The sequence below is a fragment of the Portunus trituberculatus genome, chromosome 13 (genome assembly GCF_017591435.1).
Source record: "Portunus trituberculatus isolate SZX2019 chromosome 13, ASM1759143v1, whole genome shotgun sequence".
Classification (NCBI taxonomy): Eukaryota; Metazoa; Arthropoda; class Malacostraca; order Decapoda; family Portunidae; genus Portunus; species Portunus trituberculatus.
This window is the reverse complement of record NC_059267.1, coordinates 7184281-7201780: the sequence shown is the minus strand read 5'-3', so window position 1 is coordinate 7201780 and position 17500 is coordinate 7184281. Positions and strand designations below refer to the sequence as shown.

The 17500-nt window shown below is 44.4% G+C and overlaps 1 protein-coding gene across 7 annotated transcripts in view; it reads left to right on the top strand.

Annotated features, from left to right (window-relative positions):
• Window positions 1-17500, top strand: part of LOC123503273 (tyrosine-protein phosphatase non-receptor type 4-like) — a 119130-nt gene that overhangs the window by 26508 nt on the left and 75122 nt on the right. For 5 of the 7 annotated variants that reach the window (XM_045252902.1, XM_045252903.1, XM_045252900.1 and 2 more), the window contains 10 exons: window positions 198-314; window positions 2873-2942; window positions 4821-4994; window positions 6948-7068; window positions 8884-8971; window positions 9648-9800; window positions 11625-11696; window positions 15382-15509; window positions 15974-16078; window positions 16614-16796. In XM_045252902.1, coding sequence (XP_045108837.1) covers window positions 198-314; window positions 2873-2942; window positions 4821-4994; window positions 6948-7068; window positions 8884-8971; window positions 9648-9800; window positions 11625-11696; window positions 15382-15509; window positions 15974-16078; window positions 16614-16796 — 1211 coding nt within the window. The remainder of the gene's footprint in view (window positions 1-197; window positions 315-2872; window positions 2943-4820; window positions 4995-6947; window positions 7069-8883; window positions 8972-9647; window positions 9801-11624; window positions 11697-15381; window positions 15510-15973; window positions 16079-16613; window positions 16797-17500) is intronic. The other 2 variants (XM_045252899.1, XM_045252904.1) reach the window with 2 other exon arrangements.

The following is a 17500-nucleotide window of genomic DNA, read 5'->3' as shown; positions in this document are numbered from 1 at the left end:
TAGGGAGACTTCTAAACCTCCTCCTCCTCCTCCTCCTCCTCCTCCTCCTCCTCCTCCTCCTCCTCCTCCTCCTCCTCCTCCTCCTCCCAGCTTACTAATGTTCACCTGCCAATCTCTAACACTCCCACCTTACCAATGTGTACCTGTCGATCTCTCTCACTCCTTATCTTTGTTTACCGCTGTGTGTCTCGTTACAGAAGCAAGCCAAGGGTCAGGCGTTGCTGGATCTAGTGTTCAATCACCTGGAGTTAATAGAGAGGGACTTCTTCGGCCTTCAGTACATCGAGGGGTGCTCCAACAGTGACAGTCCCAGGGTAAGTGTGTCTGTGTGTGTGTGTGTGTGTGTGTGGGAAGGGGGGAAAGAGGATGATGCTGTGATTATTCTCTCTCTCTCTCTCTCTCTCTCTCTCTCTCTCTCTCTCTCTCTCTCTCTCTCTCGTTAAGCTGTATGGCTTACTGTGTGTGTGTGTGTGTGTGTGTGTGTGTGTGTGTGTGTGTGTGTGTGTGTGTGTGTAATTCACCTCGGTCGCCTACTGGTCACCCAGTCAGTCTTCCCCATTACGGAGCGAGCTCAGAGCTCATAGACCGATCTTCGGGTAGGACTGAGACCACAACACACTCCACACACCGGGAAAGCGAGGCCACAACCCCTCGAGTTACAGCCCGTACCTATTTACTGCTAGGTGAACAGGGCCCACACATTAAGAGACTTGCCCATTTGCCTCGCCGCTTACCGGGACTCGAACCCGGCCCTCTCGATTGTGAGTCGAGCGTGCTAACCACTACACTAAGCGGTGTGTGTGTGTGTGTGTGTGTGTGTGTGTGTGTGTGTGTGTGTGTGTGTGTTTACCTAGTTGTATTTTACGGGAGGGGAGCCTATGCTCGTATTGTCCCGTCTGTGTGTGTGTGTGTGTGTGTGTGTGTGTGTGTGTGTGTGTGTGTGTGTGTGTGTGTGTGTGTGTGTGTGTGTGTGTGTGTGTGTACGCCCGACTAGAGACTGTCTGGCTTGTTGGTGACGTGAGAGAGAGAGAGAGAGAGAGAGAGAGAGAGAGAGAGAGAGAGAGAGAGAGAGAGAGAGAGAATAAATATAGGGTGTTTCATCAAATAGGGAGACTTTTGAACCTCTCTATACAAGAACATACATTTCTTTAGGCTTAGAAACTCCTCCTCCTCCTCCTCCTTCTCCTCCTCCTCCTCTTCTTCTTCTAAAGGAAATTTTCTTTTTGTTTGTTCTTGTTTGTTGTTTTGTGTATTCGTTTGTTTGTTTACAGGGGTCAGAGGCTGTTCTGTGTGTGTGTGTGTGTGTGTGTGTGTGTGTGTGTGTGTGTGTGTGTGTGTGTGTGTGTGTGTGTGTGTTTAATGAAGGTAAACAGTAGGTGTATGTGTTTGTGTGTTTTGATGTACTCTCTCTCTCTCTCTCTCTCTCTCTCTCTCTCTCTCTCTCTCTCTCTCTCTCTCTCTCTCTCTCTCTCTCTCTCTCTCTCTCACACACACACACACACACACACACACACACACACACACACACTAATGATTCTTCCGGTAGCGAGGATTTTCGAGGTAGCAAGTGCCTCCTCCTCCTCCTCCTCCTCCTCCTCCTCCTCCTCCTCCTCCTCCTCCTCCTCCTCCTCCTCCTCCTCTTCTTCTTCAACCTTCACTGTTTCCTATTATATAGACATTCTCTCTCTCTCTCTCTCTCTCTCTCTCTCTCTCTCTCTCTCTCTCTCTCTCTCTCTCTCTCTCTCTCTCTCTCTCTCTCTCTCTCTTTCTTTAATGAGACCAAAAGCTTCTCCACTTAGCGTGACAGAAGAAAGAAATTAAGAGTTACTTTTTTAATAATTCCAGAGAGAGAGAGAGAGAGAGAGAGAGAGAGAGAGAGAGAGCTACCTGAAGTGGAGGGGAGTCTGTATGAAGAGGGAGAGAGAGAAGAGAGAAATAATTGGTGAGAGAGATGAAGGAGGAGGAGGAGGAGGAGGAGGAGTGTTGTAAGGGTTTATAGTAGTGATGTTGGGGTTTGTAAGAAGAATGAGGAGGAAGAGGGGGAGGAGAAACAGGAGAAGATTGGTAGAAGGATTAAGAAGATGGAAGAGGAGGAGGAGGAGGAAGAAGAAGAAGAGGAGGAGGAGATAGTCGTTGTGGTGGAGAAAATATTTAGGTAGACTTATGAGGTGATATGTAGGAAGAGGAAGAGGAAGAGGAGGAGGAAGAATAGGAGGAGGAGGAGGAGGAGGAGGAGGAGGTACTGTTTATACTTCGTTGATTTCCGTCAAGCGAGGCAGAAAAGCTGATGATTTCTCTCTCTCTCTCTCTCTCTCTCTCTCTCTCTCTCTCTCTCTCTCTCTCTCTCTCTCTCTCTCTCTCTCTCTCTCTCTCATATCCTTTTCTCTTTCTCTTTTGTCTTTTCATCCTATTCTTTATCTCCTCCCTACTTCCTCCTCCTCCTCCTCCTCCTCCTCCTCCTCCTCCTCCTCCTCTATAACCATCTCACATCACCTGACAATTTAGGGAGGCGGTAAGGTCCTTATGAGAGAGAGAGAGAGAGAGAGAGAGAGAGAGAGAGAGATGGTCGATATAGTGAGGGATGGGAGGAGATAGCATTTCGAAGGAAGAAGGGGAGAGTAGGAGGGAGAGGAAGTGGCGGCGACGGCGGAGGAGGAGGAGGAAGGATTGGGGGAGAGAGGAATGTTGGAATGAGAGTGAAAGGAGGAGAGAGAGAGAGAGAGAGAGAGAGAGAGAGAGAGAGAGAGAGAGAGAGAGAGAGAGAGAGGTGAAATTAGCAAAACACATCACACCTTTTCCTTGTGTATTGCGAGTCAATGATGTAAATGAATGAATGAACAAGTGAGTAATATGTTGCCTTTGTTTTTCTCAGCAGAGATGGCTGGACCCTCGAAAGACAGTCAAGAAGCAACTCAGGATACGAACCAAGACTCTAGGAACATGTGAGTGTGTGTGAGAGTGTGTGGGTTGGTACTCTCTCTCTCTCTCTCTCTCTCTCTCCTGATGCTTTTTTTTTTCTCCTTTACTACTTAATGTACTTCTGTGTATGAGAGAAGAAGAGGAAGTAGAAGTAGAAGAAGAAGAAGGAGGAGGAGGAGGAGGAGGAGAAATACGTGGAAATATGGTGTTGTGCTTCCTGCCTCTCACTTTCCCTCTCACTCTGTCTCTCTCCATCTTAGTATGTCTTACCCCTGTCTTCCCTTTTTTCACCCTACCTGATGCTGTATCTCCTTATCTCACTCTGTTTCATCTTGTTCCTCTGTTTCATCATTTTCTTACTCTTTTTTTTCATCCCCATTTCCTTTTTCATTGTTACTCTTTTTTTTCCATTCTCATTTCCTTTTCATTGTCTTGCCCTGCCTCACTCTTTTCTGGCCTCATTCTTGTCTGACTCTGCCTCACTCTTGTCTTGTCTTCCCCTGCCTCACTCTTGTCTTATCCTGCCTCACTCTTGTCTTACCCTGCCTCACTCTTGTCTTGTCTTACCCTGCCTCACTCTTGTCTGGCCTCACTCTTGTCTAGCTTCACTCTTGTCTGACCCTGCCTCACTTTTTTCTGGCCTCATTCTTGTCTGACTCTGCCTCACTCTTGTCTTGTCTTCCCCTGCCTCACTCTTGTCTACCCTGCCTTATTCTTTTCTTGTCTTACCCTGCCTCACTCTTGTCTACCCTGCCTCACTCTTGTCTTGTCTTACCCTGCCTCACTCTTGCCTTATTCCTGCCTCACTCTTGCCTTATTCCTGCCTCACTCTTGTCTTATTCCTGCCTCACTCTTGTCTTATTCCTGCCCCACTCTTGTCTACCCTGCCTCACTCTTTTCTTGTCTTACCCTGCCTCACTCTTGTCTTACCCTGCCTCACTCTTGCCTTATTCCTGCCTCACTCTTGTCTTTCCCTGCTTCACTCTTGTCTTGTCTCACTCTTGTCTGACCCTGCCTCATTTTTGTCTTGTCTCACTCTTGTCTGACCCTGCCTCACTCTTGTCTTACCCTGCCTCACTTATCTTATCCTGCCTCACTCTTGCCTTATTCCTGCCTCACTCTTGTCTACCCTGCCTCACTCTTTTCTTGTCTTACCCTGCCTCACTCTTGTCTTATCCCTGCCTCACTCCTGTCTTACCCTGCCTCACTCTTGTCTACCCTGCCTCACTCTTTTCTTGTCTTACCCTGCCTCACTCTTGTCTTACCCTGCCTCACTTATCTTATCCTGCCTCACTCTTGCCTTATTCCTGCCTCACTCTTGTCTACCCTGCCTGACTCTTTTCTTGTCTTACCCTGCCTCACTCTTGTCTTATCCCTGCCTCACTCTTGTCTTACCCTGCCTCACTCTTGTCTACCCTGCCTCACTCTTTTCTTGTCTTACACTGCCTCACTCTTGTCTTACCCTGCCTCACTCTTGTCTACCCTGCCTCACTCTTGTCTTACCTTGCCTCACTCTTGTCTTATCTCTGCCTCACTCTTGTCTTACCCTGCCTCACTCTTGTCTGGCCTCACTCTTGCCTTATTCCTGCCTCACTCTTGTCTTTCCCTGCTTCAGTCTTGTCTGACACTGCCTCACTCTTGTCTTGTCTTACTCTGCCTCACTCTTGTCTTGTCTTACCCTGCCTCACTCTTGTCTTACTCTGCCTCTCTCTTTTCTGACCCTGCCTCACCCTGCCTAAATCTGGACCTTTTCTCTTAAAAGTTGAATAAGAACAAATTAACGAAACATCCTTAAAAAACGGAACACAAATTTGAAACATGAACATAACCACTCACTTTTGACCTTATGTGACCTTAAACAACCTTGTATGACCCTGTTTTATCCTGCCTTTCTCCCGTAGGTGGGCTTCCGGTGCTCTACTTCCGAGTCAAGTTTTGGGTGAGTGATCCCGGCAAGCTGGCAGAGGAGTACACCCGTTACCATGTGTTCCTGCAGCTGCGACGCGATGTCATGGAGGGCCGACTGCTGGCTCAACCCTCCACTGCCGCCCTCCTTGCCTCCTACGCCCTCCAGTGTGAGTGTGTGGCTATTGTGTGGTGTGGTAGAGTGTGGTGTTCTTTGGTAGGGTGACTGCTGGCTTAACCTCCTCGCCTCCTATGCCTTCCAGTGTGAGTGTGTGGTGTGTCTGTGTGGTAAAGTGTGGTATGTCATTTGATATAGTGTGGTGTGTTTTGTTAGGGTGACTGCTGGCTCAATCCTCCACCGCCATCCTCCTTGCCTCCTATGCCATGTAGTGTGAGTGTGTGGTGTGTGTGGCAGTGTGGTATGCTATGAGAGGGAGTGTGGTTGGTGTGTGGTGTGTGGTGTGTGGTAGGGTGTGTTTGTGGTAGAATGTGGTATATTAGTAAGGGCTGATTAGTGTGAGTGTGTGGTGCTGTGTGGTAGAGTATGGGCTGAGCAGTGTGAGTGTGTGGTGTTGTGGTGTGTGGTAGGGAAGATAAGACACGTTTTTCTCTCTTGCACAGTATGTTTGTATGAATCTTTGTAAAGGAAGAGAAACGAGAGAGGATACATAAGATAATAGGCAGGAAAGGAGAGAACAAAAGCTGGGTAAAAAATGATAAAAGGAGGAGAAAGGATATATATAAGATAAGGGAAAAGAAATAGATAGATACAAAAGAGAGAAGAAAAGAAAGACAGTACGAAAAAAGGCATAAATGAAAAGAAGAGAAAATTGAAGGAATGAAGGAGGGAAGTATATGAATAGGGAGACAAGGTAAGCATGTGCAGTGTGTGTGTGTGTGTGTGTGTGTGTGTGTGTGTGTGTGTGTGTGTGTGTGTGTGTGTGTGTGTGTGAGTGGTAGAGTGTGGTATCGTATGGAGGGCTGAGCTGAGTGAGTGTGTGGCTGCTGTGTGGTAGAGTATGGTTATTTTCTGGCAAACTAGAATCTCCCTGCTTGTTTCTGTACTTCCCAGGGACTTGAGTTCTTTCAGGAGGGAGATTTCAACTTTCAAGACCCTCATTTTCCAGTTTCTATGTGGTTTGTGGTGTTGTGTTGTCTGGATAAGGTGTGGTGGATATGCTGGGTGGATAAGGCAGTGCTGTGTTGTCCTAATATGTTTGAATGAGCTGTGTGGATAGGCATATGCTGATGGGTTGTGCTAATAGTGGTGTGTGTTTGTGTGTGTGTGTGTGTGTGTGTGTGTTTTAGTGGTATATGTGTGTGTAATTCACCATGGTCGCCTGTTGGTCACCCAGCCAGCCTTCCCCATTACGGAGCGAGCTCAGAGCTCATAGACCGATCTTCGGGTAGGACTGAGACCACAACACACTCCACACACCAGGACAGCGAAGCCACAACCCCTCGAGTTACATCCCGTACCTATTTACTGCTAGGTGAACAGGGACTACAACATTAAGAGGCTTGCCCATTTGACTTGCTGCTTTCTGGGACTCAATCCCAGACCCTCTTGGTTGTGAGCCGAGTTTGCTAACCACTACACTACGGTGTGTGTGTGTGTGTGTGTGTGTGTGTTGGTTTTCTTAGTGGTATATGTCTGTGTGTGTGTGTGTGTGTGTGTGTGTGTGTTGGTTTTCTTAGTGGTATGTGTGTATGCATGTATGTGTTTCACTATTTGATCTGCTGCAGTCTCTGACGAGACAGCCAGACGTTACCCTATGGAACGAGCTCAGAACTCATTATTTCCGATCTTCGGATAGGCCTGAGACCAGGCACACACCACACACCGGGACAACAAGGTCACAAGTCCTTGATTTACATCCCATACCTACTCACTGCTAGGTGAACAGGGGCTACACGTGAAAGGAGACACACCCAAATATCTCCACCTGGCTGGGGAATCGAACCCCGGTCCTCTGGCTTGTGAAGCCAGCGCTCTAACCACTGAGCTTTCGGGCGTGTGTGTGTGTGTGTGTGTGTGTGTGTGTGTGTGTGTGTGTGTGTGTGTGTGTGTGTGTGTGTGTGTGTATTGGTCAGTTTTCCCTAACATGTCCTTGTCTCCACAGCTGAACTTGGTGACTACAGCACCGAGGAACACGGCAAGACTTACCTGGCCGGCATGCGTCTCGTGCCGGGCCAGAATGACGAGCTGGAGAAAAAGATTATAGAGTTACACAAGCTGCATAAGTAAGTCTGTTCTGCTGTGACTGACCTGAGTATTGGCAGCCTAACATAACCTAACCCAGCCCTGACTTGACTATTGACATCTGGGGTCACTGTAACTAAGGAATGGTTGAAATAGGTCACAGAGGTACACAGGTTTCATAAATGTCGCCTCCTAGTCTGTGTAAGTTTTAAAATTGCTACAAATTGACAAATAGTAGACATAATTGATGGATGGAAGGTATTGGTTGTTAAGTAGAGTGGTGGATGAATGGAATAGACTCATTATCATATTGTTTTGAGTCAATAGGAGCTTTAAAAGAAGACTAGACAAAATTATAAATAAGGAGAATGGGGAGGAACAAACAGATATAAAAGACAAAAATAATCCCTATTTCCTTATTTTCAGTTCCTTGGTGTAAATTATCTTTCTTAGAACCTCCTCAGTGTTAACAGAAAATTCAACCACAACAGTAAAAGAGTTAAAACACAAGTGAGTGGAGGATATCAATGGCAGTACAGGGAGAGGGAACAGTATATAGACTTAGAGAGGAATTGAGCTCTGTGTTAACTCCTCACCCTCACCTTGCCTCCAACTCAATAGAAGACTGGAGTGTTGTATCGTATGGTGTGAGAAATAGGCTCGTATTCTCAAACACACAGGTTTTTAAGTTTTTTTTACGATTCTACAGACAGGGTGACAAACTGGTGAAACTTGAAAACCCCATTAGTCATCTCTGGCCTTGGAATACAGTCATGGTGAGAGGGCAAAGTGTTTCAAGAGGGTTTATATCAATTTACACAAGTTCGTAAGGATGTTTTTACAGTTCTAGAGGCAGTGACAAGATTTCTACATTATTAACTGGAGAAACACTTGAAAATCCCACTAGTCATCTCTGTGGCCTTGGAAAATAGTCGTGGTGAGAGTACAAAGTGTTTCAAGAGGGTTCATTTTAATTCTCACAAATTTTTAAGGACATTTTTATGAGTCTAGAGGTAGAGTGACAAGATTTCTATGCTATTAATTGGAGAAACATTTTTGAAAACCCTGCTAATCATCTCTATGGCCTTGGAAAATAGTCGTGGTGAGAGAGCAGAGCGTTCTGAATATGGACCATAGTCAGATGAAGGAAGGGGATCAGAGAAGAATCAACAGACTAAGAGAGGAATTAAGATGTGTGTTAACTCCTCACCCTGTCCTTGCCTCCAACACAACAGAAGGCAGGAGTGTTGCATCCTATGGTGTGAAAGACAGTCAGATGAAGCAAGGGGATCAAGGAACAATAAAAAGACTAAGAGAGGAATTGAGCAGTATGTTAACTCCTCACCCTTTCCTTTTACAACACATTATATTGGTTTCTAAGGTACATTTTCTTTCCCAATAATGCTAGATCTGAATAAAGTAGTCTGGGAGTATTTAAAATGTAGAGTCTAGGTTCAATTTCAAGGTGGATTTCTGTGTCATATTGTGTGAGAGACAGTGAGATGAAGGAAAGGCTCAGGGAATGATGGATAGACTAAGATAGGAATTGAATAGTGTGTTAATGCCTTACTCTCCTTGCCTCCAGTTCAGTAGAAGGCAGGAGTGTTATATATTGTGTAAGAGGCAGTCAGACAAAGGACCAGGGAACAAAATAGAAGACTAAGAGAGGAATTGAGTAGTGTGTTAATGCCTCACTCTCTCCTTGCCTGCAATTCAGTAGAAGGCAGGAGTGTTGTACCATATTGTGTGAGAGGCAGTGAGATGAAGGAAGGGGACCAGGGAACAAAAAAGAAGACTAAGAGAGGAATCAAGTAGTGTTTTAATGCCTCACCCTTACTTTGTCTCCCCACCCACAGAGGACAGACTCCTGCTGATGCCGAATTCAACTTCCTGGACCATGCCAAGAGGCTCGACATGTACGGCGTTGATCTGCACAAGGCAAAGGTGAGCCAATGACGCTATCTTTTTTTTTTTTTTTTTTTTTATGTTAGAGAGGAAAGCTGGCCAAGGGCAACATAAAACTAAAAAAAAAAGACTCACTAAGCTCCTAGTCCCCTTGTTACACTATTTTATTTCCCCTGATAGATTGTGAGAGAAAATTGAACTGGTGGGTAAAAGAAGATGACTGTACTGTTTTTATCATTATGGGAAGGAAGTGTCATGACAGCAGACAGTGTTAACAGCCTGTGTCTTCGCTACACTTGCATATTGTGGTGTAGTGATAGCTTTCTTCCGTGACAATAGACAGTGCTAATCTCTTCATTACCAGGATGTGTTTTCATATTTATTCTGATTACTATGTGGCAGTTTTATACAGCTTCAAAAACATATGTTGGGATTAGAATTGTGAAGACTCTGGCCACAAATCTTTTGACCTCCACAGGTCCTTTCTAATGCAAATAAAGTCATCTAATCATACCCAAAAAAACTAAGGTAGAAATGCATCTCAGTATTGAAGAGGTTACTAGTCTGTGTCTTCCCTTGTATGTTGTGATATAGTGATGGCTTCCTCTAATGACAGCAGACAGTGTTACCAGCCTCCCTCTTCCCCTTATTTATGTATGTAGTAATGTCTTCCTTCAGTGACAGACAGTGTTACCAGCCTCCCTGTCTTCCACAGGACTCCACCAACCGCGAGATACACTTGGGTGTCACCTCGATCGGTCTGGTCGTGCTCCAGAATGGGATCAAGATGAACACCTTCAGCTGGGCCAAGATTGTCAAGATCTCATTCAAGAGGAAGCAGTTCTTCATTCAGCTTCGGAGAGAAGTGGTAAGGCAGCGGTGGTGGGGCGGGGCAGCCAGTCAGTCAGTCAACTAGTCAGTCAGTCAGTTAGTTAGTCAATCAATCAGTTAGCTAGTCTATTTATCAGCCAGTCAGTCAGTCAGTTAGTCAGCTAGCCCTCATGTGTCAGTCAGTCTGTCAGCCAGTCACTTAGTCAGTCAGGTAGCTAATCCTCATGTGTCAGTCTATCAGGCAGTCAGTCATTTAGTCTTTTATGTGTCAGCCAGCCAGTCAGTCAGTCAGATAGCTAGTCTTCATGTATCAGTCAGTCATTCAGTTAGTTAGCCCTTATGTGTCAACCAGCCAGTCAGTCAATCAGTCAGCCAGCTAGTCCTCATGTGTCAGTCAACCAGGCATTCATTCATCCTCTGTAATGTATCAGTCAGTCAGTCTTTCTTGTGTCATGTCAATCAGCCAGGCAGGATATTAACTCAATCACTCAGCCTGCATTGTGTGAGACAGCTGGTCACTTTGTCAGCCATTCCGTGTATCAGTCAGCCAGGCAGGGTATTTTTCAGTCAGCCAGTCAGCCATTCCTTTTTCAGTCAGCCATTGAGAATATTCAGATTATCACATGTATCTTTTTCCTTCCTTCATGTCTTGTCTCTGTGTTAGTGTTTATATCTTTCACAAACCACTAGGAAGGAATCTCTTTATTGTGCTCATGTTTTCTTCACTTCATTCATCTGTTCTACTTTTCTTCACTTCATCCATCTGTTATGTTACTTTTTTCTTACTTCTTTCATCCATTGCCTTACTTTGTATTCATTTCATCCATCCTACTTTTTCTTCACTTCATCCTCCATCCATCACCTTACTTTTTCTTCACTTCATCCATCCATCACCTTACTTTTTCTTCACTTCATCCATCCGTCACCTTAATTTTTCTTCACTTCACCCATTTGTTATCCTACGTTTTCTTCACTTATCCATCCATTACTTTACTTTTTCCTCACTTCACCCATCTTTTACCATACTTTTTCTTCACTTCATCCATCCATTACCTTACTTTCTCTTAACTTCATCCATCCGTCATCTTTATTTTAGTTCCTTTTCTGCATTAACTTGAATTGGTGAGTAAGTCTTCCACAAATTACTGGGATCACTCTTCTAGGTCTTATTGCTACTACTTATTACTAGGTCACTTATTACTTGTGTTGATGTGTTCCTCATCATGTCACTTTCTTGCGCCCGTATCACTTCACCAGACCGTCACCTTAATTCCGGTTCCTTTTCTTCATTAACTTCGAATCAGTGGCTAAGTTATGTTACTTTATTTACATTGCTATCAATAAAAAAAAAGAAAAAAATGCAAACCCAAATATTGAATGAGAAAAATTGTGATGTAGAGCTGAAATAGTAGTAGTTTTTTTTTTTTTTTTTTCTCCCTTTTCACACCACCTTCATCAACAGAAAACTAGGCATGAGTCACATTTCCTTCACTGTGTCATCATTGCCACCACACAAAACCCCCTTCTCTCACTGCTGTCTGTTCCACTCCAACTGCTCGCTGTTCCACTCTCACTATTCTCTTCCACTCTCACTGCTCACTCCATCTTTATCTATATTCCTCTTTCCCTCTGCCTATCCTTACTTATTCTGTCTTATATTCTTCCCTCATTTTCTGCCTTCCTCTGTCTCCCTATTTGTTTTATTTCTCCATTTTTGCATCTCCCTCTCTCTCTTCATTACCTATATTCCTCCCTCCTCTTTCTCTCTCCCTCTTTCTCTCTCTTTTTTCCATATCTGTTCCACTTTCACTGATCTCTGTTCAGCCCCTCACCTGCTGTCTCCTTGTCTCGCTTCATGTAGACAGACCAGACCGAGAGTAAGCCCGACCCAAGCTCTTTCCTACAAATTGTCAAGAAAAAGCTCTATAAGAAGGTACTACTTGCCGTGTGGCTCAGGAATGACTAATTGAGTGCCTAGAGTGACTATGATAGCTAAGTAGATCTAACTCAAACATGCCACCTGTTGTGAGAGAGTTGTCCAGCCTTCCCTGTCTTCCCAGTCTTTCCTACTCTCTCCCAGTCTTCCTCTGTTTCTCCCAGTCTTCCCCAACCTTCTCTAGTCTTTCAGCCTTTCCCAGTCTCTCCCAATCTTCTCCAGTCTTTCTGAGTCTCTCCTAGCCTTCCCTACCTTTCCCCAGTCTCTTTCAGTCACTTCCAGCCTTTTTTGCAGCCTTACCCAATCTCTCTCAGTCACTCCCAGCTTTTTTTCCTGCCATCCCCAGTCTCTCCCAGTCTTTCTCAGTCACTCCCAGCTTTTCTCAGTCTCTCTCAGCCTTTACCAGCTTTCCACAGTCTCGCTCAGTCTCTCCCAGCCTTCCCCAGTCTCCCTCAGTCTCTCCCAGCCTTCCCAGTCACTCCCAGCCTTCCTCAGCCTTCCCCAGTCACTCCCAGCCTTCCCCAGCTTTGCAGTCACTCCCAGCCTTCTCCAACCTTCCCAGTGTCTCTCATTTTCCCCCAGCCTCTCCCAGCCTTTTCCAGCCTCTCCTGTGTTCAGAATGGCTTGAAAATTGTGAAGCAAATCTTGTGGCAGCATCAATCAGGACCAGATCTCATTGTGGTGTTGGCCTGAGTGTGTCTTGAGTCTACAGGTTCATGAATGTAACTACTTCTATTTTGACTGTGGGAAGTGCTCAGGTGGTCAGCATTGTTAGTGTATCTTGAGGGTGGTTAGTGGCTATGCTCCTGTGTACAGAGATGATTGCTTGACCGTTTTCTCTTGTACAGTTGAAGTTCATGTTTAGTTGCCTCTGTCTGTACAGCTGTCATGATCTTGCCTTCCCCTGTACAGAGTGACAGCTTAATCCCTTCAGTACTAGGATGTGTTTCCATATTCTGCTTACTATGCTTACTATTTGGCAATTTTATACAGCTTTAGAAACTCATGTGGGGATTAAAATAGTGAAGACTCTGTGCATTAATCTTCTGACCTCTGTAATCCCTTCCTAATGTAAATGAAATCTTCTAATCGTACCCAAACCTTGGTAAAAATGTGTCCCAGTACTGAAGGTGTTAAGGTCTTCACTCTCTCATACTTGCTTACCTCTTCCTGTACAGCTGTCACGGTCTTGCCTTCCACATTCCCCTGTACAGCCTGATACCTTCTCTCTTGCACACTCACTTACCTCTCCCAGTACTGCCATGATTCCCTCCTCTCACTTGTTTATTGACTCTTTTACTGTTGTGGTTACGTCTGTTAACTTTGAGGCCATTGTAAGAAAGATAATTTACACCAAGACAGAAAAAATAAACAAAACAGGGATCATTTTTGTCTTTTACATATTACAGAACTACTTAAGAGACTGTAGCACAATTATATATGCCTAGAAGAGTTAGAAGTGGGTAAGGGCAACTATATATCAAACAGTAAATGGGTTAATAGCACTTACTGTCCTCTTGTCATCACTTTTAATTAGTATTCATCCTGAAATAACACCTTCCTCTATGATAAAACTCCCTCTTGTAACTTTTATTTATTTATTTATTTATTTTTTAAGAAAGGAAAATTGACCAAGGACAACATAAAATGAAAAAAAGAAAGAAAAAAAAAGCCCATTTAGTAGCCAGTCCCCTTGCAAGTCTGAGAGAGTTAGCCAGAAAAAGGAACAAATGTCTTGAAACCTCTCTCTTAAATTAAGTCAAGTCATAGGGAGTTGGAAATACAGAAGCAGGTAGAGAGTTTCAATAGTTTGTTAATGGTACCTTCCTCTCGTTCTTGTGGCTTGGACCAGAGGAGGGTGTCACTCCAGCTTAGCACACCTTATCTGGTCCCTCCACCTCACCCTCTGTTTGCCTTGCCATGAGAGGAGCAGGTGGAGAGGATAGATAAGAGTGTTTGCTGGCTGGTCTAGGATGGAAGTGCAGGAAGGTTAGGTGTCAGGTGTCAAACGAGCCTCAATTATTGCAACAGGTGAGAACATAAGAACATGAGGGAAGCTGCAAGAGGCTGTCAGGCCTACACGTGGCAGCTCCTGTATGAGCAAATCTACTTAATTCCATCTATCATTCCCATCCATAGATTTGTCTGATCTTTTAAAGCTCCCTATTGATTCATCACTAACATGATTACTGAGACATTGTTATGTGTTGCTTTGTGGACCTGGCTGTAGTGAAGGTGATTGCCTGGATGTGAAGGTGACTACTTGGAACACAAAAATTTTACTCTCCTTCGTTCTTCATGGCCCTAAAAAGATCTGTGGTAAAAGAGTTCAAGTGAGACTAATAAATGAGGAAAAGAATTGTTCTTTGTTCATGAGGGAGAGTTGGAGAGTCATAACCCCACCAGTGCCTTGAAAACCTCCTGACTTCCTTTCCGTCATAAAGAGATCAACAGAAAAGTTCAAGTGAGACTGATAAATGAGGAAAAAATTTGATTGTTGTTCATGAAGGAGAGTTGGAGAGAGTCATAACCTGCCCAGTGCCTTGAAAACCTCCTGACTTCCCTCCCCTCAAAAAAAAAAAGATCAACAGGAGAAGAATTGAAGAGTTCCAGTGAGATTCATGAATTAGAGAAGGAAGTGTAGTCCAGCCCCACCATAGCACAGTAGGGAAGAAATCACTGGTGTTGATAGTGAGGGAGGCACACCACTCATGGGATACAAGTGCAGTGTTTGTTGTAATGTGTGAGATGTACCTGATCACCTTGATACAGCAGCCTAGCCCAACCTAACCTAATTTAACCTAACTTATTTAATTATATTCTGGCTTGGATCATTACAATATAAGTGCAGAGTGTGTGTAATTCACCTCGGTCACCTCCTGGTCACCCAGCCAGTCTTCCCCATTACGGAGCGAGCTTAGAGCTCATAGACCGATCTTCGGGTAGGACTGAGACCACAGTGTGTGTGTGTGTGTGTGTGTGTGTGTGTGTGTGTGTTTGGTTACCCTGTTAGTGTGGGATATACTTATTAACTTTAATACAGCAGGCTTGAAGTTTTGTTTTGTGGGGTGATACAAATACAGTAGTGTGTGTGTGTGTGTGTGTGTGTTGTGTTACCGTATTAGTGTTGGCCGTGTGTGAGTGTGTAGGCTTCGTAACACCTGTGACGTGTATATACTGAGTAACGTGTCCCTGTGTGCTCTGTGTGGAGTGTCTAACACCCCTGATTCACTATAGCATTAGATTGTGATCAAGATTTCTTATTGCTACACCTCAAGATGCTCTCATGTATTAGATATATTCCAATTAATAGACTGTTTCATTCCTTTGCTCCTTTGTTCCTCTATCATATTAAATTATCAATCCTATAAGCACTGCAACATTTTTCTCCAATTGTAAAAGTTACAAGAGATGAGATGACTGTATTTCCACTACTTTCCATCATAAGATTAGTCCTCATGTGTTAAATGCTGCAACATCAACATTTTCTCCAATTGCAAAGTTATGAGGGATGAGATAACTGTATTCTTGCTACCTGGTTCTTTTATGGACTTGATAAGATACAATAAGATACAATGAAAAGCAGATGTAGCAACTTTTATAATTTTCACCTAGATATTCATCACTATATTAAAGACTGTAAACTTGATAACTGTATTGCTGCTACCTTCCCTTCCTGCAGTCTGAGAACTATGACAGTGTGCTTGGGTTCAACTTGGGCTCCTACCGTGCCTGCAAGTGTCTGTGGAAGTCCTGTGTCGAGCACCACACCTTCTTTCGCCTCCACACTCCACGCACACCAGCCAGAAAGTAAGTGTGTTGGGAATCTACTGTCTGCTTTACTTACTTTACTTACTGTCGTACTTGTATCCCAACTTCACTTACCAGTCCGTCTCATTGTCTCACCTCTCATTGTGTGTGTGTGTGTGTGTGTGTGTTCAGGTGATGTGTTGCTTTTGTATGTTTAGAAGTTTTGTTTGATATCTTCTCCTTTCTCAGTCTCACTCCACACTGTCTGTCTCAATGCCTCATCTACCAAGCAAGTTTTCCTAGTACACCAAAGCAAACTTACCTATATACCTACACACACACACACACACACACACACACACACACACACACACACACACACACACACACACACACACACACACACACACACACACACATACACACAGAACAACTATAATACAAACCACATTCCAACTAGTGGAAGCAAAAGACTCATTCCACTTTACTCCACTTCCTTTATGCCACCTTCCACTTCACCACAGGAGCTTGTTGACGCTGGGCAGCAAATTCCGCTACAGTGGACGGACGGAGTTCCAGGCGGTGGAGGACTGCAAGCGGAAGGCGAGGGTGGAGCGGACTTTTGTGAGGTGAGTAACTATTATTTGTTGGCGTGTTGGGGTGTTACTCATTCCTTCACTCAATTCTACATTTTAATCTCACTTACTCACTATCTCTCTCACTCACTCAATTTGCTCACTCATTCTGTCACTCACTCACTTGTCCACTATCTCTCTCATTCACTCACTTGCTCTCTCATTCTCTCACTTACTCATTTGCTCACTATCTCTCATTCTCTCACTCACTTGTTCACTCACCCATATCTTCACTATTTCACTCATTTGTTCTCTCACTATATCTCATTTCTTCAATTTCTCTTTCATTTACTCTCTCATTCCTTCACTCACTTCTACACACTCTTCCTCCCTCCCTTCTTCACTCACTCACTCACTCACTCACTCACTCACTTACTCACTCACTCACTCACTCACTCTCCCTCACTCTCCCTCACTCTCAATCATTCATTCACTACCTCTATCACTTCTTCATTCACTCCATCCCTCTTTTCCACACTTACTCCAGCATTCTTCCTCTCCCTCACACTCTCCCTTCTCCCCTTCACAGGTCGCCCTCAAAGCGTCTGAGCCGTCAAACAGTGCCCACACCGAGTGACCTGGGACGCAAGGCTCGGTCTGGCTCAGGGTCATCGCTGCGGCCTCGGACAGACTCTTCGGGGTACAAGGTGACCTCCCTGCAGGGCACCAAGACCCCGAAGATGGCCTGGGGTGATAGCGAGTTAGCACAAGAGTGAGTATATAGTGATGGTGATGATAGTGGTGATAGAAAGGGATAATGAGAGTGGTGATGGTGGTGGTTGATAGTGGTGATGATAGTGGTGATGAGTGGTGATGATAATGGTGATGATGATGACAGTAGTGGTGATGAGTGGTTTAGGTGCAAATTATAGTAGTAATGATAATACTAAGTGGTTTAGATACTAATGATAGTAGTAATAATAGTAGCAGTAGTAGTAAGAGAGAGAGAGAGAGAGAGAGAGAGAGAGAGAGAGTGAGTATGATGGTGATGATGATAGTGATGATAACGTACCTGCCTTTACCTAACCTAACCTAATATAATGTAACTTCGTCCATCTTAACGTACATAGTTAAGTAAATAATAAATAATAAATGATAAGGATTAGTAAGTTAATGATGGTGATAATGATGATGATGATGATGATAGTAGTAATGATAATAGTAGGTGGTTTAAATGCAAATGTGTGTTTTCACTGTTTGATCTGCTGCAGTCTCTGACGAGACAGCCAGACGTTACCCTACGGAACGAGCTCAGAGCTCATTATTTCTGATCTTCGGATAGGCCTGAGACCAGGCACACACCACACACCGGGACAACAAGGTCACAACTCCTCGATTTACATCCCATACCTACTCACTGCTAGGTGAACAGGGGCTACACGTGAAAGGAGACACACCCAAATATCTCCACCCGGC